Source organism: Falco naumanni, chromosome 16, assembly GCF_017639655.2.
Source record: "Falco naumanni isolate bFalNau1 chromosome 16, bFalNau1.pat, whole genome shotgun sequence".
NCBI classification, from domain to species: Eukaryota; Metazoa; Chordata; class Aves; order Falconiformes; family Falconidae; genus Falco; species Falco naumanni.
The window spans coordinates 735,164-758,507 of NC_054069.1; the positions used below are offsets into that span (position 1 = coordinate 735,164).

At 53.1% G+C, this 23,344-nt stretch overlaps 1 protein-coding gene across 11 annotated transcripts in view; it reads right to left on the reverse strand.

Moving 5' to 3' along the window:
- Positions 1 to 8,826, reverse strand: part of CADM1 (cell adhesion molecule 1) — a 167,693-nt gene extending 158,867 nt beyond the window's left edge. For 6 of the 11 annotated variants that reach the window (XM_040615881.1, XM_040615880.1, XM_040615878.1 and 3 more), the window contains exon 1: positions 8,670 to 8,825. In XM_040615881.1, coding sequence (XP_040471815.1) covers positions 8,670 to 8,775 — 106 coding nt within the window. In that variant the 5' untranslated portion in view covers positions 8,776 to 8,825. Of the gene's footprint in view, positions 1 to 8,669 lie in introns of all 11 variants that reach the window. The other 5 variants (XM_040615874.1, XM_040615873.1, XM_040615871.1 and 2 more) reach the window with 1 other exon arrangement.
- Between the last annotated feature and the right edge of the window lie 14,518 nt (positions 8,827 to 23,344).

The window sequence follows — 23,344 nt, forward strand, 5'->3', positions numbered from 1 at the left end:
CAAACGCAGTCGTGTGTTGTGACCCGACAGAAACACTCTCCTAATGACGCAGCACAAGCCCTCGTTTCGAGCAGTTGGTAAACTGGCAGAAAATGAAGGTCAGAAGTGAGAAGTGACGTGAGAATGGAGAAATCACACTCGGTTCCTACACACCGAGAAGGACCTTCTGCACCCATGCTCCAACAGTAGCTAGGGACAGGAAGCAGGAGCGGGTGAAACGGGTCCTGCCTGATGCCTACCACACGTCACTGTGCACGTCTGACAGGGACAGGGATGGCACGCTGCCCGCCACAGCCCCCTGCTCCGGGCAGGGACCCAGCTGTCTGCCCCTCCTTCACCCAGGAGCGGCGATGACGGCTCACAAAGCAACCACGAAACACCACCTGGCTCGGCAGGGAGCCTTGCTACAGCAAACACCACCCCCCGCTCAACTGCAAATCGAATGCTCCTGGCACATCAATTTAATTTGAGGCCCCATCGGCCGGCATGCGCCAGGGAACCGTGTGTGGTTTCTCCGGAGACTGCACAGCATGGTAAAAAACAAGGGTGGCAAAAAAATTAATCTGCCTGGAGAGCTGGAGTTGCTGTCAAGCCAACCTACATTCTCCCCAGCATCATGAAAGCGCTTCGCAAGGATTTCGCTTTGTTTCATTCCTGCTGTACCCATCCTGAAAAAGCAGGCTTTCTCCGAGCAGCCCTAACGAACCCAAACCATCCTCCAGAAGCTCCATTTGAGAAAGCCGATGCTCACGTGAGGACAAGCACTCAGGGCTTTGGTGTTTGTCCACCAGCTTTCCACCTCAGGCCACAAAGCCCAGCCAGACTGTCGTCAGGAAACAATAACGAAGACCGGGGTCGCTCAGGATGCCGGCACCGAGCAACGTTACCGAGTTACCCACCAGCCTTCCCCCGAGTAAGTCAGGAAAAGCAACCGAGGCAAGAACGCTTCTAAAGAGCTGCTGATACCTAAAGCAACGCAGCACACTCTGTTACGAGGAGCTCGTGCAGCGCCTGGCAGTGCCTATCCTCAAGCCAGCTACACTGAGCACTTCGCTTTGTGCGGACCAGGGAAAGCGGGAGAGGCACCCCCCTCAGGAGCTTCCTCGCTTCCACTGCGCTGCTAATGCCATAACCTACATCCACGCTGGCTGACGCGAATAAAGGTACCAATGAGGCAAGTAACGGGAGCACAAACAGCCAGTGCAAATCATGTTTCCAAGCCAAACAGCTTAGAATGTGAATGCAAACCAAGCTATAGCAACAGTCCTCCGAATGCAACTATTTCGGGTCTTCATTACAACGAAACCAATTAGAATTAGCTGGCCAACCTCATAACCTAACTCCACGGAGCGACACAGCGTTTCTGTGTTTGTCATGTACGCTTAAGTGACTTGGGTTTGTCCAGCACCAACCTCACCGCACCAATGGATTATCTGTGGCGTAACAAAAACCCTTACCTGAAGCGGTGTTGTAAAAGACCCGATTAGCATCTTTTCGAGCAGCGCTCCTGAAAGCAAGCCGTCTTATCCGCAACGTCCAGCAAGGAGCTCAGCATCGCGTTCTGCTTTAGGGAAGCACAGAAAACAACACCCGCCGCTCTTCTGCGGACCTCGACCAATTGAGCTAATCCATGCAAAATGCCTGAGCAAACACAACTGTGTAACCAAAGGCGCTGCAGCTTTGCAACCGCACGGGTAAGCGAGTGCTCTGCCGCTGTGGAGCACCACGAACGCCAAGGACCGGGCTGGACATCCACGTGCCTCCAGCCAGCGTAAGGAGAACAAGCCTTCGCAGTCGACCACAAACCAGACCCAGCAGCTTCCCCCGCCATGTCTGACCCAGCCAGATTCCAACGCCTTTCAATGGACAGAGGGCAGCTGTTGCCCCAAAGCCACCCTGTGCCACACCAGGGCAGCAGCAGGGGGAATGGCTTGCAGGAAAGTCACCGTGCTTTCTCAAGGTCACGGATACACCAGCACATGGACCGCATCTCAGCGAAGGGCGACTGCAATACAGGGCATGAAGTGGGAGCGCACACCCTGCATTTAGTTAGGGACAAACATCCCTCTTCTCAGCCACAAAATGAGGGCCAGGAGGGTATGGGACGCCTTTATTTTTGTATATTAGCCCAGAGGCTCGCTCAGGCTGTGCAAAGAAAGTTTGCTTTCTAGCCCCATTTTGGCAGAGCCCTACTTTACTGCAACTCTAGCTCCAAAGCTTAACATCACTAATATTTAAAGTGTTCTGCGAGGGAAGCTGCCAGGCAGCCTCATTTAAAAACAGAAAAGCGGCAACAAGCAGTTTCTCATGCTTGATCCGATTACTCTGATCTCTCTTTTGATGCTGCAGACTCAGACTCCTATTTCTATTACTGCACAGGGGGAGCAGGAGAGGGAGGGGGACGTTGCTTCGCTGCTCTGTATTTCCTTCTTCCCTGTCAGACTGGGGAGAAGGGATTTGCACTGCTAAGCGCTGGAATAAAGCGGCAGAGGGGTCTGGGATGCACCCACCTCCCAGCTGGAGACGTCGTGCAGGCTGGCAGTACCAGGGGGCCCCATCCAGCCATCGGTGATGGTGCCCGCAGACCTCTTGCCACAGCTTGCCAAGCCCCAATTTGGCCTCATGCTGTCCATGAAAAGTTCATGCCTATAAATAGCATCACTGCACTAGCAAAAAGGTGCGCTGCCGCATCAGGTTTCGAGGTATCCTGGGTCCAGGCTCACAAGAGCCATCACGTTCTAGACTGGCACTCGAGTGCAGCTTTGTGCATGGAAGACCACAGCTGCCAGAGCCCACCCCGGAGAAGACCGACTTGAGGGACCTGCCGATGGCTTGGGGAACACAGTGACATTTCCGTTCTGGACGCAGACCTTTGAAGAGACTATAAATCAGATTCACCCACTGACTAACACTGCTGAAAAAGGACACAACAAGATCAGAGGCGCACTGGCAGCCGTAACCTGAACCCAGGGTTTGTACAGCCCAGGCTCGCCAAGCCCAAGTGCACCTTTAGGAGCAATGCCGGCCCGGGGGGCAGCCCCGGCTCTGACAGCAACACGTGCATTCCCCCCCCCCCCCCAGTCTGCAGGCAGAGACCACCGCTCAGCCAAGAGCTCCACAAGAGCCAACACAAGGACCACAGTTTTGCCGTCCCACTGAAGAATCCAGCCAGCAACATAACTGCTGAGGGCAAACTTCACAGCTGGCCTTGGCAGAGACGCTGAGTTCCTAATGCAACTATTTCTCACTGCCAAACACACACCTGGGTTTTAAAAAGCGCTCACCACTGCACACTGCGAAAAACCTCTTCTTTTTTCAACACTCAGACCTGACTGATGCTGCCACTGAGAAAGAGGGGGGGGGGGGGGGGGACAAGACAGCCTTTGTTGCTCAGGCAGGACCCATTAAAAAGAAAAAATAAATAAATAAAAGGCAGTGCTACTTCAGAAAGAAAACCCATTGTGAACCTGCCAGAATGCAGCACCTACATGTGCAACTGTCGGCAAACGGACAACACCGAGAAGCTGCCAGCATTTCCAGTGACAGAAAACACACCCGAAAAAAACAAAAACAAAACTGAAGAGATTTTTCAGCTCAGCTGCAGCCTACAAAAGTTTTATAGTTCCGAGTAAAGCAATGTGCTTAAGTATCACTTTGATCCTTCACGCTGGCATCTTAATAGGGTCTCAAGTCTTCCAACAGATTCACTTTGAGAATGCAGTAAGGTCAGAATGTTTTTAATGCTCAAGTTTTTAAACCACATTAGAACACAATCAATTAAAACCACACCATAGGGTATAAATAGCACGCTGTCCCAACCCTACAAAGGGACACTGGCAACTTAAAATAACTGGGTGTGCAGGCAATCTAGTCAAGCATTTCAAACACAACAAGCAAGCCGCCGACCACACGCAGCAGGCGAGCATGTGGTGGGAGTTCAGCACCAACTACAAGAACCATCGCTGCTCCCCGTGTATCTCTGTCGCTCGCCAGAATACATTGGAACGGGTGAACAGGACAGACCTGAAAGTCGGGTTGTCAGGGGTCCCGTACAGCCGTTTGTGGGGCTCCCCACACCTAGCTCAGCGCCACACAGAGACTTAAGGAGAGAGCCTGATGTGCAACAGAGCAGGAAAATCAGCAAGTTCAACAGGCAACAAGCACACTAGGAAGCGGAAAAGATGGCAAGAAAGGCCAAGGGAAACCAGGCGGACACTAGTCAGATGCAGACAAGGGTCTCCAGAGCAGTCAGGCTGCGCCCACGCTACTTGCAGCTGGGGCTCTTTCTCCACTTGCAAATTAAAAAGCTGGAGCATCTAAAATCAGCCCATGGCTCAGCCACAAATGCCAGGTCATCTCAGAGCACTGTGGGCCAGCCACCACGCACCACTGATGTGTGCCCCAGCCGACAAGCTCCCCCGTGTTCCAATTACCCAAGTTTTTATTGAAGCCTCGTGGTATTTTCCTTCAAAAAACGCCTGCCACACATGCAAAAAATACCCTTTTTCACCAGCACGCTCCCCTTGAAGCCAAGCGCACCAAAGCACCCAAGCCCACGCTGGACAACCTTCAAAGCGTTCTGTGGTGGAGCTCCCCATTATCCACAACAGCAGCTGCTAGCTGCAGCATGCAATTAAAACCCCAAGAAAGCAACTGATTTATGAAACTTAAACAAGTACATACCACTCATAATTACAACATTCCACCCAGGGTCTTCTCCTTCATTACACGTTTCCAAACAGAGTCTCTTTATTTAGCGCTGGTGGGTTTGCACCACCAGAGAACAGCCCACAGTATTCCCCAGAGAAACAAACACAAATTTATTTCCACCCCTCCCGCAGCACCCAATTTCTCAGAAAAGATACAGATTGCACATCCAGCTTTGCTTGCGCTCTTAAACCACTGCATAAAGTATTTACTTACTGGCCAGGTTCCAGCTACAGCAAACGCTGCAGACTCGCCGCCTGCGCTACACTCGTGGCCTCTGGGGTCTGCTAAAATCCCCGAACCACCAAAGGCAGCCTAACTTTCGGGATACAGGGAGCCCCTGCCTTCAAGACAGGAGCACTGCCAGGTGCTACCAAAACCCAGAAGAGGTAGAGGTTGTCCAAACCCCTTTTAAAAGTATGACAACAGTCCCTAGAAAAACATGCATTAAACAGAAAACATCCAGAAAAACCTGCCTGCATGCAATATCAGAAAGTGGGTTTTGTTTGAGCAAATACATTCTTAGGAGCATGTGCACGGTCCATTTAAACAGAGGGCATATCCAGGCTGAAGCAAGCCTTTTATTCCAGATGGCCTCGGGCAGACACAGGGTTAAGGAGCTGACCCATTTTCAGCCCAGCGATGGGGCAGAGACCACTGCGTGCCATGGCCCCACCGAACGAGCGTGTCTCCGGTTCTGGCACTGGCAGAGGTGGGCATGCCAAGCCACCGGGGCTTACCGAGTCAGAGCTGTTTGGTTACGAAGACACCCAGGAAAGACAGCAGAAGACAAAGACAACAGCAAGGCAGCATCAGCAAAGCAGCTGCTGATAAGGCCTGGGGGTCCCTGGAGGAGCGTAACTCTGCACTGGCCTCCTGCCCGCACAGCCGCCTTCACGAGGCCGACAACAGCAGCGGCCACCCAAGCCGATGAGCATCCCATCAGCCCGGGAACACGGACGGCACTCACACAGCTGCCCCGTCCTCCACGCAGGACGCGCGTGGAGCTGAGCCCTTCCCTCATCTTCCCATCCTCAGGAGCCTCCTTGGCAGCGGTTTCCAAGCCAGATTGTCATGCTTATAAACCTGCGCTCAACTGCCTACATGCAAGACAAATGAGCCCAAGCTGCAACCCAGATGGATTACTTTATTTACCAGCCCCTTCCTTGCAACCGTCCTGCAGCGTTTGCATCGCATGCAGAACGCAACCATGGTTTTTCAGCACCAGAGCTCAGCCAAGCCCGAGCAAAGCTGCTGCAGATCAGCGGACGCGCCTTGCTTGCGTACAAAGGCTCCTTAGAAACTCACTCCATATTTACAAAGGAGCCCGGCTTAACGCTGCCTCGGTGGGAGCGCTCGGTGCCTTCGCCAGGGTCCTCCCCTGGCCTGCCACGTACCGGGCTCGTTTGCTGTCGGCAGATCCTGCTGTGACCGCCTCCTGTCCGGCACATTGCACCTTCGTGCCACGGCCAGGTTGCTGCTCGGTGCTGACGCTGCCTCAAAACGCTTCCCACAGCTTCAGCTGAAAAGTTATTGTTGCTAAACTGCCGTGCAACGTTGCTCTGCACCATCACAGATGCTGTGTTCCACCCCAGCGCTGACTCTCCGTACAAGCCAAAATCATTCCTCGACTCTCTCCCTACTGCACAGGGGCGTTATGGAGTTTAGTTGGCTGTACAGCATTGAGAGCAGGCAGAAAGGCGCCACGGAAACGCACAGATTCATCTCGAGTTACCAGCTTAATTTAAACCAAGTCCGAGTGTTGCCCTTCCCTGTTCCAACCGCCCCTGCTTAACACAGGCAGCAAAGCCATCAGGACACGCTCCGGATGACAGGATGCCATCATGGTGGTGACACGGCACTCGCACCGCCGAGCCTCAGGTAGCAACTGGCGCAGGAGGCGTGATGGCAGCACTCTGCAACCAGCACCAGACGTTACTGCCACCACAGTCGTGTTCTCTTCCAAGTCTATGGAAGCTAACAAATCGATAGCTTTCGGAAGGTAGGGGGAAACAGGGGGGGGGGTGAAAAAAGGAAAAACAAACGAAGAAAAAAAAAAGATTGGAGTTCTTCGGCCTTATGCCTAAAAGGCGTTAAAGCAGGAGGTCTCAGATTCAATCCTGCGACTCATGACAGAGCACCAAAATGGCAAGGCACTTCTCTCCTACTAGCAGCATCGCAACCTCGATTCACGTTGCACAGTGCCTTCCACCGCTGGAAAACCCCAACCATATAGGTCAGGCACAGCCATTTCAATTCCACATCCAGCCCTGCTTTTGTTTCTCTTCAGCTGCTTCACTATTCTACATCACATCGTTGTGCCTGTTTGCTGGGCAGCGATTAAGAGGCTTACCCTATGGGAGGATCATACCAGCCTCGAGTTAAAAACTGCTCTTAAAAAACAGGATTCAAAACCCCAGTGAGGTATCGAGAGCCAGACAGCAAAACAAAGAGCCGCCGCGGCTGTCCTGCAACCACGCTCGCGTTTTTAAAGCGGGCGTCTCCGCGAGAGGGTCTCCAGGTCAAACCAGCGGGCAATTAGCTCCGCATCGAGCCCAACCAAGCGTGCATGCCACAAAAAGCACCTTGTGAAAAAAACATCTGAAAAGCTAAGAGGAGGAGGACGACGACGACGCATCAACTACATAAACATCTGGGCGTCTGCTGCCAGGCGCAGCCGAGTCGTGCTGAAGCGACGCGAGTGTTTCCCTGTCTTGCAGCGAAAAGAGCCGACACCGACGGCTTGTTTCCATCGCTCCCGGCTGCCCTCGGCGGACGCACGGGCTGCAGAACGGCCAAATTCGGAGAACAGAGCCACCCTTCGGGTCTCGGGGAACAGGGCGCACGCACGCTCGAGAAACGGAACCGCTTCCACCGTGGAAAATGGGGCAGAAGCCCCCGGCCCCGTCGGGAGGATGCTGGTACCTCGGTGAACGGAGCCGAAAAACGCCGGCTTTTCCTCCCCATCCTACCAGCGAGGCCACTGGGGGAGACCGGGGGCAGCATGTACAACACGCCCGTGAATAAAGCTCTTTGTTCAGCCGAGCCGCCTGCGCCCCTCGCCCCCCTTTCCCCACCAGTTAAATCCAACCGCGGCTCAATGGGCCCCTTGTTCCTCCCGAAACGTCCCGGGCAGACAATGCCGCTGCTCCGGCGCGAGCCCCAAAGGAAGCCTTGTGCCTCTCCAGTGACACACTGTAAATATAAAGTGGCATTAAGGAGGAATGTTTTATCACAGCCATCAGGCACAAGTGCAAGTCCCTCCTGCGGCTACTCGGCTCAGTGCAGGAGCGGTGCAGCGGCTGCCGCGCCGGGGAGGCCGCCGGCCACCGCGGGCTGGGCCAGGGGGGCACGGCCGGCACGGGGAGCCCCCCCGGCGGCGAGCCCCGGCCCCGGCGGGACGGTCGCCTACAAGCCCCCCCGGGGGGTCGCCGAGCTCGGCGCTACCGGCCGGGTCCCCGGGGCGGGACGAAGGGAGCGAAACGCGCCCGCAACTCGCACCGGCATCGCAACAGGTCCCCGCTCCCGCGGGCGGCGGTGGCGGCGCGGCGCCCCCTCCCCCCGTCGAGCACCGGGGGGGGGCGCGCGCGGCAATTACTTTTTAATTGGGAGGCCGCTTGATGAGCCCGCGGGCAGCGGGGAGAAGCTGCTTCCATGGCAACCGGCTGCCCGCGCCGCCCCGACACGCGTGGCTGAGCCCGCGCCGGGGGTCCCCGCACGGGGGGGCCCTTCCCGCCGACGCTGCAGGGGCCAACACACCGCGACGCTCCGGGGTACGTGTGGGAATGGGGGTCACCCGGGCACCCCCCCGCCCCAGCGCCCCCCCTACGCGGCGCTCCCCCCCCCCGAAACACCCCCCCGGCGGCGGTCCTCCCCCCCCAGACACACACACACACACACACGCACCCACCCTGCCGGCGCCCCCCCGCGGGCGGGGCAGCCCAGGGCCAGCCGCGTCCTACCTCTGGGGATGATGGCGGCGGCGGAAAGCAGCAGCAGGAGCAGCGGGAGGAGGCCCGGGGCGCCGCCGCACGCCGCGGGGCCGCTGGGCTGGGCGCGACCCGCCATCTCCAGCACCTGCTTCGCTCTGCCCGCCGCGCCGGCACCTCGCCGCCGCGCGCGCCGCTAATGAGATGCGCGCACGTCACTGCGCCGAGGGGGCGGAGCCGCCGCCAGGCCACGCCCAGCGCCAGGGGCCGGGGGCAAAGTGCCGGGCGCGGCGCGGGGCGGAGGGGCGCGGCGCTGCGGGGGGCTGGCTCCCACCCCCGGGCCCACCCAGCCGGGCCCCGCGGCGGCGGAGCGAGGGGGATGGAGGGTCAGCGGGGAGGCGGCGTTCGACAGGCGCGGAGCCCCGTGGCAGCGCTCCGACTCACAGAAAGGCAGGCTAGAACAATAAGTAAATGAAACAAAAAAACCCTCTAAAAAAAAAAGACGTGAACACTCCCCTCCCGCACCCCCGAAAACCGCACGTTTTATACAGCTGCTCTAACCCGCGGCCACCTATCGCGACTCCTGGCGACGAGGCGACGGGCGGAGGGGCTGCGCGCATCAACCGCCCGGAGCCTTACCCCGCGCCAGCCCCCCAGCATCCTCCCTCCCTCCCAGGGTCCCTCCACCATCCTGCCCCCCAGGGTACCCCCCCCAGCATCCTCCCTCGGGGTCCCTCCACCATCCTCCCTCCCGCCCTCCCCCCCCACCCCAGCATCCTCCCTCGGGGTCCCCCCTCCAGCACCCCGGACCCCCCGCCCCCCGGGCCGCTGGAGGCGGTGTTGAGCCTTCCCGGCTGCGGGGGCGCGGGGAGAGCGGACGGAGCCCGGCGACCCCCCCAGCGGTGGGGGCACCGGCAGCTCATTAACCGCAGCCCGGCAAAAATCAACCTTTCTCGGCAGGTTTTTCATCCGTGCAACCGTTTTGACAGGGTTTAAATTGGGTAAATTAACAAGTAAACCACAACCGCTCCCCCCACCTGCTACGCCCGCCTTAATGAATTGTGACTCGGTTTCACTCACCTGGGAACGGGCCCGATCCTGCCCCTCCCCCAGATCCCAGGAATACCACAGGCCAGCACAAGCGCTAGCAGAGTGAACGCAGAGGATGGCAAACATTTCTAACTTTATTAATTAGGTTATTCCAAGTTAACCTGAGGCAGGTGAGTTGTCAGTTTAACTTTATCACCCTGCCTTCTGCCGAGCCTGGAGTTAAACCGCTCAGGGCAAGCGCTGAGTCACATTGTGGGCTTGGGAAGGGCTTTCACTCACCAGATTGCAAAACCAGGCCGGTTTCACAGCGCTGGATCTCAAGAGAGCACCCAGCGTTGCTCCCTCAGCTCAGCTCGGGTCCCAAAGCAAACCTTTCTGCCCCGCAGACGCGCCGGATGACTCCTTCCCGCTCAACCAGTGCCGCGGCCGCAGGGTCTTTGGGCCACCGCCACCACCGTCGTTGCACAACAGAGCCAGGTGTATCCCCCAGTTCCTAAGAACGTGCTTGTCTTTGCCCGGGATGCCCAGTTCCCTCCTCTCCGGGAGGACGTGGGCACGGCTGAGCGGCGGCTCCATCTGCCTCCGTGTCATTAGGCGCCCGGCTACCCTGTTTGCCTGGGTTTAATTACACGGTTTAGACCCTTTTGTACAGTATCGTGCATTATGACCCACCGCGGCTCAAACATCAAATTGAAAAGCAACCCGTATTAACTAAAAAGGTTTATAATAATTTAAGTATTCATAGGGTGCGGAACAATAAGTAGCTGAAATACAATTTGCATAATAAATATCAATATCACAACAGCTAAAACAAACCATGACAAATTATCTGCTGCTAAATGACCAGGAGATTATAGAATGCAAATTGCAAATCCTGAACTCTAGGAAATGACTTCCCTAACCTCCCGCGTCTCGTTCGGCAGACAAAAAGGGACTTGAGATGTACTGAAACTGGCTATGTTCCTGCTGGAAACATCTTACTGCGTTCCATTATGCATCAACTTTAATTTCAAGAGGAAAATGATTTCCTCTGTCCTGGAAGCTTAGCCTCAGATTATTTGTCACAGTGTGTTTAGCAGTTATGATATTGAAGCACGAGCCCCATTGGCAGTGATTGAAAGCTGTATTAAATCAAGTCACGGGCAGCTGGGGACAGCAGCTAATAGGGGAGTGGTGGTCGGAACGAGGGGCTGGCGGCAGAAAGGGCTGATGGAGGCTGACCTCACCCACACATACAGCTGATATAATCGCAGGCGTTACATGACAAGGTTGCACCCCAAGCGACACGTCCCACTGACAAGCAGCCACTCATTCCCCAGACTCGCCCTGACCTGTCTCTCAAGGGAAGCTGGCAGCAAAACTGCTCTGTGCCCGCTCCAGAGGCGAGGCTCGAGGCAGGCTGTGGCCCTTGAAAACCTGGGGGCTACCATGACCTGCAGGCACCTCTCCGGCACCTGTGCCAGGAGGAAGAGAGGAGCCTGTGCCGGACCCGGTGCTGCTGGGGGCATGAGCCGAAACACCAGGGCAGGCTGCGAGCCAGCCCGCCCAAGGCCGAGCTGCAGACTTAGAGGCACACCATGTGAAAAACCACGTTTTCTCACCAGCTTTGAGAGGGCTTACAAGTGGCAAGGAACCTCCCCCGGGAGCCTCGCCTGTGCCACTTGAGAAGATCCTTCAGATGTGTCCCTCCTGCTCCTTGCCGGCCGCAATCGAATGCATCGCAAAGATCAGTTGGTGGGTTTCCATTTTAAAACTAATAATCAATTGTTTGTGAGTTCAGCTTTGAAATCGGGGGCAGAAACGAGCTCAGAAATGAGAACTCCAACCTGTGGTATACTTCCAGAGACGGAGCCGAGCCCCACAGTCTTAAAGGTGCTTACAGGGAAAGGCAAAAGACGATCAGTAAAGCAAATTTGTCCTCCGCCTTCCTGTAACTCTGGCGTTTGGATGGGGCATTCTTACCTGCCTTGAACGGCACCGGGTAGCAGACACAAGCTGTGGGTGTGTGGATGTGTTGCGGGTGCTGCTGATGCATCGGGCCAGAGATTGAGCCGGTCCCGCAGCCGACCAGTGCTAGCCCCACCATTGCCACCCTTGGGAATGGCCTTGGCGGATATGGCATCATCCGACTGGCAGCTCACCCTAAGTAACGACATGAATTGTAGCCCTAGCAGCAGAGGTTACGGTGGAAGCTGTTTTCAGAAGGGTTTGCAAAACCAACGATCAATTACCTTTTCTTAGTTTCACACCGACGGGCAAAGGGAACCGTGATCACTCACTAGCCCAAAGGCTTGTCACTGAGTCCCTTTGCCATTTGTTCCCTCCACGAAGCTAAAGAGGGAAAAAGATCCTCAAGAAGTCCAAGCTTTCCCCTCTAGAAAAGAACAACACGGAAAGCATTTAACTTCTGCAGGTACTGTGGGACTTGCCATTCTTGCGCAGCTCTTTGAGTCTCAGATTAAAGGTGCTACAGAGACTGAGACCAAAAAGATTCCTCCACGAATGGCAGTGTTTGTTCATTCTACATATTCTGTCAAGAGAAATAAAACAGTTGTCGATCTCAGGAAAAGCGCCTGCTCTGAAATTTTCAAAGAACTGCATGCAATTTTAGCCACACAATTCACATTAAAGCCAGCATGGGGCTAAATCCTGTGTAACTCTTTGAAAATGGAGGAGTTTGTCAAAAGGAATCTGGAAGAGGAATAATCAAGTTATAGCATTTCAGATTTAACAGCTTGCCTAAAAGACATTTCAGCGCGTCCCGGGTGGGTCACGTTCCCCTCAGCCAGCTGGGCTCCCCAGCAGAGCCGCTGAGCATCTCCTCTTACCTGTCCCCAGCCTAGGGGACCTGGTGCAGCCTCTTTAAAGACCAGGTAAAAATGCAAAGCCTAATTTCCAGTCTTTCATGTACTGTGACAAAGTTGCCATTTGCTACGCTCTCACTCTATAAATTTAGGACTTTAGTTACAGTACAAATAGCTCCCAATATATTTTATTTATCTGCTTCCCACTGTGATGAACAACAAATTGGTTTCAAAATTTTAAAAAGGTGTAAGACAGACGCCAAAGCCCCGTGCAGAACTGCCGCTCACCACTGCCACCAAGGCAAGAGGAAACGTTTTGTTGTCCAGCTCCACCAGGGCTGGGAGCTCTGCACGGCCAGTGTCCACACCCCACTCGGACCGGAGCCTGAGCACAGCAACCCAGTTCTCATTGTGTATTTTGGGTGATGTGCAACATGCAAGGCAGCTGATCTGAGGACTATCCCAGCCCTCGCTCCATGCAGGGACACATGAAGCACCAGGCACCAAACTGCCCACAAAATACGCGTTTGGTGCGTACCGAGCACTCCCAGGGACATACAGCCACGCATTTCCCAGCGGCACCATGCACCATGACCCTGATAAGCCCAAACACAGCAAAACTCCAAGGCCTTTCACAGTTTGCTCTATCACAAAGCTGCACGGGCTACTGAATGGCCAGCACCCTCCATCCCCAGCCACCCTGGGGCAGGTACCTGCCTGCTGTCACGGTGTGGATGGCAAAGTTGAGTTGCAAGCATTTGCTGATGTGCTGAGCTCGCCCGAGCACCGGTGCACATGGCCCTCAGGTGTACTGACGCATTTTGGGCAGGGGCTGCTTCGAACTCCCAGTTCCCCAGCACGGCGAAGCAAGTGCTGCAGCTCGCGCGGCCGCAGAGGCAGCGTGCTGCCAGCCCGGGGACCCTGCCCTCGCTCCTATGAGGGAACTGCAGCTCCCGTGCGGCACGTGCGCAAGCACAGGATGAACTGACAGCACGTGCATCCCGGAGGTGTTGGCGCAGCCTATGGACGTGTCCAGGCATTTTGGATTTGTACTGAAAATATGGCACGTTTCAAAATGATTCCAAAAAACACCGGTGCCAAATTAATAAATGGAAGCAACAGTCATACGAGCGTATAGTATGTTGACTTCAATTCCCTCGGGACAAACACTGCAGGCACACACAAAGACCAGTCACGCTTGCTGAGAGCGATAATGTACTCTTTGTAAAGCACATATGCTGGGCACCCACTGTAAATACAATATTTTCATTTATAATTTACAAATTTTTCACCAACACCCACTGGATATTTGCATTTGCTTTGTCTTTTTCCTGCATGTGGAGGGGCTGGTTTTGAATTTTCATTTTTGTTTCTAAAGCTGAAAGATTAAATTTAATTATTTTAAGCCACAAGTGTGACAATAAAACAAAAAAGTCTTTTGATTTTGGAGAAATCCTATTGAGGATCTGAAGGGCTGTCATCAGTGCAGCATCAGTCTTCATTATCTGATTCTTTTTTCAATTGGCAGAGCTTTACAGAGAACACCGCTCTTTCAACAAAATGATAAAGGGGTATTTGAAATAAACAGAGAGAGTCCCCAGCCAGTGAATACCTTAGATAGCTGTGGACTGTGACTTAATGCTAACTCCTATGAACTCCAGCTTTTTATCTTTTAATAAAAAAGCCATACAGATGGGATTTTTTGCTCGGCTAAAACCTTTGTAAAAAAAAAAAAAAAACCAACAAAACCCCCCCAAAAAAAACCCCCTAAGGAACAACAGACACTAAAAGTATAAAAGTTCTTTCTGAGCAAAGTCTCTTGCATGTATTTATTCGAGACTGTAAAAAAAAAAAAAAGAAAGAAAGAAAAAAGCATTTCCATACCACTAATGGCTGACGCATCACCATCACCACCCAGCCCTGCTTCTGTTTCTTGCCACGAGCAAGCGGGACCAACCCACAAACGCACCGGGATTTTGCAGCATGCCACCTCCGACGGAGCTGGCTCCAGTTCCACGTGGAAGCTGGTGCTCGAGCCAAGGGGCAAAAGATGCTTCATCCAAGCACCCCCACCGCAGCTTTGCCCAGTGCGGGGCAGCGGCGCTTCTGGCTCAAGCTGTAGGACAGCTGCAGTTATCGGCTGGGCAGCAGCCACGTCAAGGCCTGGAGTCCTCCTGGGTCTGAACGCTTCAGGTCCTCGTGTTTAGAGCTCACCCCAAAGCGGGACATGGTTATACATTGATGGGACAAAAGCAAGCCCGCCGGTACGCCCTCCCCTGCCTTGGGCAGCAGTGTCAGCGAGGCACCAACACCAGCTTCTCCTTCCCAGAGGACACCGAGCACACTGCTATTGCCGAAAACGCACCACGGACACAGACCAAAAAAATTGCTCCATGCTCAGTGTGGCAGCCGGCAAAGCCAGCAGCCTCCACAGCACCTCGTGCACCTGCCGTACAAATACAAACCTTATTTTGACCCAAGAGCCAGCTTCTGCCTGCCCGTTACGATGCCCCAGCCCAGCCAACAGGCTCATGTGCTGGCACGGAGCGGCTATGCACATCAGCCGCTACAACTATATTATTTAGTGCCTGATAAGATGTATGCACAAAACACCGATCGGTTTTCTATCATCTCCAATAAGTATAACCAGAAAGGTTAAGCTCCCCAGTCTGCTGAAACAAGATGAAATATTTTCAGATGGTTTTAAAGAAACCAGATTATTCCCTAGCGTAAGGATAAAGCACGAAAAATCTAGCCAGTCTGGCTCCCCTGCCGGTATAACCTTTTTAGTACTGGATAATGAGGAATAAGCTATAATTTAGGTGGGTTTTATTTATTATTTTTTTAAAACACAGATCTAATTGAGAAAGAAGAGGGACAAGTCATTTTATAGTCTTGCATCATCTTTCCTGCAGATGAGTCTCTAATGCACCCACGCCATAAAACTCAGGAACTGTGCCCTCTGCATGTTGTTGTGACAAATTTCAAATCAAGAGGGTGCTTGAATTGGATTTATTACAATTGGAAGACAAGAAATTGTAATCTTTATGAGCCAATGACACAGAGCCTTATAATAAGAGAATGAAGTATCATTTTAAATGTAAAGCAAATTAGATTACTGGGGTCAAACCCTTCTACAGAGACATCATGTCTTCAGAGCGCCTCTTGCATTTGACATCCTCTTTTCAGGTTTCACATTAGCATTTAAGTGTTTTTTAAATGTGTTTAATATTCTTATAGGAGAAAAGTGCCTGGAAAAGTCAAGACATGGAGATCACGGGCAGGGGGAGGAAGGAAGCCATCAAAATACGTCCCAGGGGAACCTACAGCCCTGCCGTAAGGAGACGGCTCTGGGGCTGACAGAGCGCTGCTGCCGTGTGTTTCGCTCGGTCTGCTCGTGATGCTCGAGCTCTCTGGCCCATGGTGGAGCCCAGTAAGGCTGACCCACCATCCCAGCATGGTCAGAGGCAGGTCTCGCTTTTAGCATCTGCTGGGAGGTGTCTGGCAAAGCTCCAGACGCACTGTGGCAAATTACTTGCGGCTTTTTGTTTGTTTTCTTGCTTTATACAGGCTGCTGGGGGGAAAAAAAATCCACAAACCCTTTTGATCTCATCAAAGGCCATATATTCCCTGCCACAAGATGCCTGGCGGGTGTCATCCATCCCACCTGAATTCCCCGAAACCAGTGAGGACCCGGGTGACCGGGCTCAGGGTGGCAGCCCACCATTGCAATGCTGTTTAACCGTGGGTTTTGGAAACATGCAGAAGATGCAGAGGCACTGATGACGGTTTTCCCAAGTCACCTTGCCAGGTCTGCTTGGCAGGCACAGGGAGCGGAGTCTCGTAGAAGCTTCTGCCCCTTGTCTCCACAAAGCAAACTTCATAAGACAACTTCTAAAGACACCAGAAAATCCAGTAAGATCATCCACCGTAAACATACTGCTACCAGCAAAGGACTGGTTTCCCCTCCGGTGTCTTGCTTGCACAATCTGGTTTGTTATTCCCTTCAGCATCTCCTTTGCAAGGGACACCTCAAGCTGCAAGAGGCAGCAAGTCCTGAACCTCAAAGTCAGGCTGAGACAATTAAAATGTTGTGGGCAAGCACCTGAGCACACAATGCAAAACTTTAGCTGTTCCTCTGATTTAAGAGACTTCATGTCTTAATCATCTGTCAACACCGCATGTAACCAAGCACGGTACAGAGGAAAGGTCTCCCAGAAGGAATACAAACATTGCACATGAAAGGAGAAGTCTTACTTAGCCTAGAGGGAATTTCAAATTAGGTACAGCATTACTTCAGCTTTCACTGTCAAGAGTGGTTAGATTTTCATTGACTTCTTTTGTAACAGTAAGGCTTGCCTTTGAAGAATCCACAAACATCTTCACCTTCAACTCACATTTGCTAGCTCCTGCTCATTTTTCGCACTGCAATAGCACTTAAAAGCCGCAGTCAGGGGCCAGGACCCCAGCTGCAGCAGACACCACGCAACAAACAGGAGTTTGCTACTTGCTGGCCCCCAAAAGAGCTTCTCGTCACTAAACAAAACAAGAGGAGACAGGTGACTGCAGATAAGATGCCAAGACAAACGCTGCCGGTCGGAGGGAGACACAGCTGGCCCCGGGCTGTCGCACTGCTGGCAAGGTTTTGACAGCCCGGGATGGAGCGGTCAGAAGTGACCCCGTTGCTGATCCAGAGATGCACACGGGTTTTAGCAGCCCCCTCCAACCAGAACCACACAACTCCATCAAGACTCACAGTGGTTACCTTACCTGTCCTCTCCTTTCTGCCTGCCCTACTTTTCACAGAGAAGCATCCTTCTCATTTATCATCAGAAACGGCCACAGACTGCGGGCACCAGAGCAGGCTTGGAAGGCAGACGCCATTTGTTTACGGACAAACAACCAGCAGGAAAAATCGCAATGCACAACTTCATTGGGGTAAAGTACAAAGAGCTCGGGAGAGTGTTATCAAAAGGGCCCCAAACTTATCTTCTTAAGCAAAATGCTTTGTCTGGTTGGGGAAGAAACATGGCCCAGCTGGGGCTTTGCAAGAGCAAACTGGATCTTCAGCAGGACCGCGGACTTTGGAAATAGCAGAAGGCTTGCTGTGCTTTCAAGTCACCAGCTGGAACGCTGCAATCGACAGCATTTGCAGGTAACCTCCATCGCAAAGCTACTGCTGTTCCCCCGGTGCCGGCTGGACAGACAAGATCCAGAAATCCCCGGGCACGGCCACCTGCTCCTCAGCATTCTGACAGAGTCCTTCATCACCCGCTTCAGTCCCAGCAGCACACATGCACCAGCTCCATGCGTCGAGTCATTATGTCCCCGGCAGACGTAACTACACACATACACACACGCGCGTGCACACACACACGCGGCGTTTTCAACGTGCATCTCGGCCTAATAATTGCGGGGCTTTTGTAAGCTTGTCTCAACTTGCCGACAGCTACAGAGGAAAACATAATTCGTTAACTCTACATGAGTATTAAAGAACAAAGCTGGAACTCCCATACAATTATATTTTATCTCAGAGCAAGGTGAAATCATTAGATATTAGTGAAGTGCAGTGGCATAAAAATGATCTGTTAGCGGGGGTTCATTACATTGTATTTTCAGAGCCAGGAAGATCAATGCGTTCATGCATCATGAATTAGTCTCATGCCTTCATCTTCCCTGCTCTCCGGAAACCCAACATGATCTATCGCCAGCCATACATCATTGTTTCAGCATCGCACATTAATGACAAAGCTACAGTTTCCACTTGTCAAGCTGACCAGCTGCATTTTTCTGCACAAGACGGAAAAAATCCAGAGGAGGAGGAAGAGGGTCATTTCTGGGCCAGGCTTTGCAGTAAATTTCAACCCTTCAAACCCCTCCTTTTTCTGTAGATCCATCACTTTTATAATCTGAGCCTTAACTTGCTCTCCTTGCTTATATCCAAAGCTTGGAAGAGCTGAGGGAAATTGGAAGAATAAATCCATTAGGTGATTTTGCTGGGTCCCCTTCAGCCAGCGTGGAGCTTTGCCTCCTTAGGTGCATCCCACTGCCCGGGACCTGTCTGGGCTTGTGCCTGGAGCAAAGGGGTTCCCACCACTTGCTTTAGCAGCGGAGATCCTTTTGTTCTCTCCCCTACCGAGCCAGTAAGAAAATCCCATTTTCCAAAACGCCTGTTGGCATGAGGCCTCTCGAAGAACCACCTCTGCTACCCGTGGGTACCCCAGCCAGGAGATACTGCCTCCGCCTTCCCCACGCAGCTTGCCTTTTCTCACCACTGGGCAGGGCAAAATTCACTTTTTCCCTCCTGACTGACCTAGTCTGAGTTCTCCCTTTCCCCTCTCAACCACCGAATCATCTACCGCTGGGCGCTGCAATTAATCATGAAGCTACAAACAAAGGAGACGGCGGTTGCTCAGTTTCTCCCACCCACTGTGCACAAACCATTCCCAAGATGGCAGTGGCGGCAGAGCAACCCGCGATGGTCCACGCCTTTACCACCCACGGAGCATCTCCGAGGTGATGCTGTCCCCCTCTTGCAGAGAGGGTGCTGAGCTGGGGAGCAATTTGTTCAGTCCCTCACAGAAATGAAGACAACACAAGGCATTGCACCTGGAACTTTCCCTGCTCACGAGCAGCCCCCCCTTTTCCCCTCAGCTTTGTCCACTTCTTTCTGCTGCAAAGGCTGTAACCTCCGATGAGGAGCGATCTATCTGATGCAGCGGTGTCCTCCCCTTTAAGACCAGCCCCGATGCTCATGGGGACAAGGAGGCAGTCGCTCCTGCGCTCTGTGATGGGAGCAGAAATGGCCCTTCCAGGACTGAACCAAGACATAGGTGATAGACCAACCCTTTAACAGGGTACGCTTGCAGTTTGCTCCTCTGCCAGACTTCTTAAAATGGCAGCGATGCACGTTCCACGCGCTCCAAAGGCTCTGGAGAGGAGCAGGGTCTCTGCCCCTCCTGCCACCCCCTGCCGTGCAGTGCTGCTCAGCCCCAGCCACTGCCAGGTCCCCACCACACAGCCAGCGTGGTGCCTCTGGGCACGCACGGGGCGAGGTTTTATTATTGCTTAAAAAAAACCCATTGATCAGCAGCGTTTGAAACACGACAATGTGCCAATACTTTCCTTGTTACGTGACAGATGACTGCACGGATGCAGGGCTAATGCTGCTTCTGCTCCTCATTATTCACTAATGCTCACAAACCAGCTGACAGTGGGCTGAGCTCTTTAGGGCAAATCATTTCTTTCCTGGCCTTGGATGCTCTCAAGGTAACGATTCAGCTGCGGCTGGGGGGTGAAGCCCCTCAGACTACATTTTGGTTTGGGTCCCACCTCACCCCAGAGAACCTGCTGGGCTCCCGGCACCCCACCAGCAGGAGCAGCAGCATTAGACAGGTGCTGGCGGGTGCTGCCCATCCAGGCACACGTCCCTTCTGGATACGTCCCTTTCGGTTTAGATGGGGCCAGCCCTGGCCCATGGGACAGCCACAGCTCTCCAGAGGGGCCCTGAGTACCCGGCCCTCCCCATCGCCGGGCGCTGCTGATCCTGCCATGCCCTCTCCATCCTCCCAGCTCTGCCATGAGCTGGCCCACAGCAGCAGGAGCCTCCACTGGGCTCCTCTCCCGGCACAGAGCAGCCGCAGCCGTGCCAGCCGGTGCCCTTGCCGTGGCTATTGACAGCGGCGAGCGGGGAGCCTTTCAGTGCCTCTTTGTTGGTTTTAAACAATGACTGTCGCCAGAGCTATTTTCGCTTCCTCTCCCCCGCTTTCCTTTCCCCCTCCTACAGCACTGGGGCTTTTTTTTTTTTTTTTTTTTTAAATCAATGGGCTCAGATAGCGTCGTACTCAAAGTGACCTTTCAAATACCAGCCGGAGCCAGGTCATCACAAACTGTGCTCTCCACCCCTGCAGAACATGAAAGCCTTTTCATTTCTGTCTGAAGGGCCGGGGAAGAGCGCGGCTGTGTTTTGAGGACATCCACTTTGAGCCTGCTCCTGGCATTAACAATAACTGGTGGCTTCCTGCCCTGAGTGGCAGCATTGCCTCGACGTGACAGGCAGCATTATCTACTGCATCCTGATTTTTTGGCCACCTTATTTTTGCACTTTGAACAGCAGCCACGAGACCCAACTGAAATGCAAACATCTGAAAGCCAGAGGAGCTGCATGAGAAAATCCAGACAAACCTGGATTTTGAGAGCAGGGTGTCTCTGCAGGGGGTAGGCAAGCATCCCACTGAGCGTGCCTGTCAGGAGGGACGCAGATTTGAAAGTCTGGAAGCCTTTGCAGGGTTTGTAACCAGGCAGGTATCCCATGTACTGGGGAAACTAGAAACCTCATTTTCTTGCCCTCCAGTATATAATTCCCACATGCACCGCTTAATTCCTACATCTGCCACAGCTGCAGTGTTGCAGAGCATCGCACCATGAGTGACACAAGCCTGATGCCCTACACTGCCGGTTTCTAGGTTAGAAGCAAAAGTCATTCTCCTGGGCCTGACAGAAATTAAAACAGAAGCTTCACTCTTCCTGTGAAACCCACAGGTAGGATCTGTGCTCTCGACCACGGAGCGGGAGCTGCTGTCCTGGGGGAGCCAGTAACACGGAGCAGCACACAACAGCGGTGGCCAGGAGGGAAGCAAGCATGCAGGGGCTGGGGTCTGTGTGCCCTCACACAGCCCAGGTAAGACCCCAGGGCAGAGCCTTTTTCCTTAACAAACCCAAAGATTAGACTACGCACAAAGGCAGACAATCAGAACCTTGCAGTGCACGTTGGAACCGATTTCCTTCGGCAGAAGCACAGCAAGGCGTAATTCGGAGGACAGGGCAGGGGCAAGGCTTGCTCCATGGGGTAGGTGGTGTGTCCATACAGCTGGCTGGTGGGAGCAAAGCTGGCAGCCACTGGCCGCTTCCAGCACGCATAGGAAAGTGAAGGGACAGTGCGAGACATGCCGTGCTTAGCTCAGCACGAGCAGGAGCATCTCATCTCCATGCACTCACAGGGAAGCGGCAACAAATTGCTTCTATTTCTTGAAACCTCTTCACTGGTGTACTTTGCCCTTTCAAAATGTAAAGAGAGAGTCAGCACAACACTTAACGGCGCCTTAAAAGTATCTTCTGTTATGGCACCACAGACAGCCCATATTAAACAAATCCAACTACAAACACAAACGGCCAAATCCTCGCTTCCTAGGATGCTCTCATTAGGAAGAAGTATTTCAAAGAGCACTGCTTACCACTAACATTGTGCTGGCTTTTGCTTCCCACGCCACCTGCACCAGAGGGTCAGCCAGCCGCTGCTGCCCGAGCGCACGGCACCAGGGGCAGGCACGCAGAACGCCGCGCTCCTTCACGCCTCCACCTCCCTTTCGCCACGGCACGGGGGGAAGGGTCTTGGGGCAGGATTAATGTAACAGCAGGACATCTGGAAACCATCGGTGCTACCGAGGTCAGGCTCCCGCCAGTAGAAACAACTTTTCTACAACTTTAAACAAGCACTGGATGTGCAACTGCTCTCAGCAACACCTCAGTCCCTCTCCAGGATCTAAATGTGACATCAGGCCAGCTCATTACCGCTCTAAAATTAATCCACAGACCAGAAAAGAAATGCAAGCTGCACAATGGAAAATGCATAGGGCTAAACTGATGGAGTTTGGAAAAAGTTGTTTGTTCTCCACAGTAAGCATCCTGCTCTTCCAGTGGAAGAAATCCATCTTCCACTTTGTCCAGAGTGATTGTATTTCCCACCCCCATTTTACTCAAGAAGCTTAGTCTAGCATTTTTACTTGAAATCAAGGATCTTCTTGCTTTTTCACATACAGAGCTTAAACAAATAGCTTGCTAATTATTTATTTGACCATTTATGCTTACAATACCTGCAAACAGGTTTCAGTTTTCTCACATTTTCTCATTATTGGGAATTATTCAAAAAGACACTGTGCCACTACGAAAAAATCAATGGCTTTGATCATATTTCCTTTGCCATTCTTTGATGTTTACAGTTTAAGCTGTACTAAATTACAATTGGCTTCAAAGGTCTGGGTCTTATCTGGGTGTATTTGCTCGGAGAATTGAGGAATCGCACAGTTAAACTCAAGACTTGTTGGACTTGATACCAGCCGGCTATTGATAAAGAAAGCAAATGTTTTAAAGATAGAGAAGGGGGAGAAAAAAAAAAGCTTTTCCTTCTCAGGACAGGTAAGTTGTGAGAACATACGCAGCAGCAGGACTGCACTGGTGAAGAAGGGCTGGCGAGCAATGCTTCTCATGGCGATGCTCCGGGAGCTGCTTGTGCAGGACCAGGAGGGGGGGGGCAAAGCCAGCATCCCAAGAGCTGCATCTGCTCCATCAGGAGCATGATTGCTGGGTCCCTGCTACTGCCCTTTACCTGGCACGTCCCACACCTTGGAGACCCCGCTCCCCACCTGTGCTCAACAGTAAGACCCCGGGCTGAGCAGAGACCACTGATGATCATTGCCTCCCTGCCAGCACCATTCACGGGGAATGTGCCACAGAGCTGACACCGATGGGTCCATGAGTCAAAAGAAAGCAAAGGTGAGAAATCCTCAAGGTCAGGCTCTGTAGTAGCATCTCACAGAAGATGCAACACCTGCTCTGGACATTTTTTTCCTATTCCAAAGCCTCAGAGAATGCACAATGTACTCCAACGCTCTATAAATATTTAAAAGAAGAAAAAAAACACCTTAGTCTTAATTTTGGCAGGGACCTGGCTCTCGTTGTGACTCAGCCCTCATCCTCTCCTTTCGCTGGGCTGGGATCCTGGCCACCCTGCATGTTTTACGTTAATGCACGTGGCTCACCTGCCTCCCTCGCAGCACCTTGCCTTCGGGAGTGAGT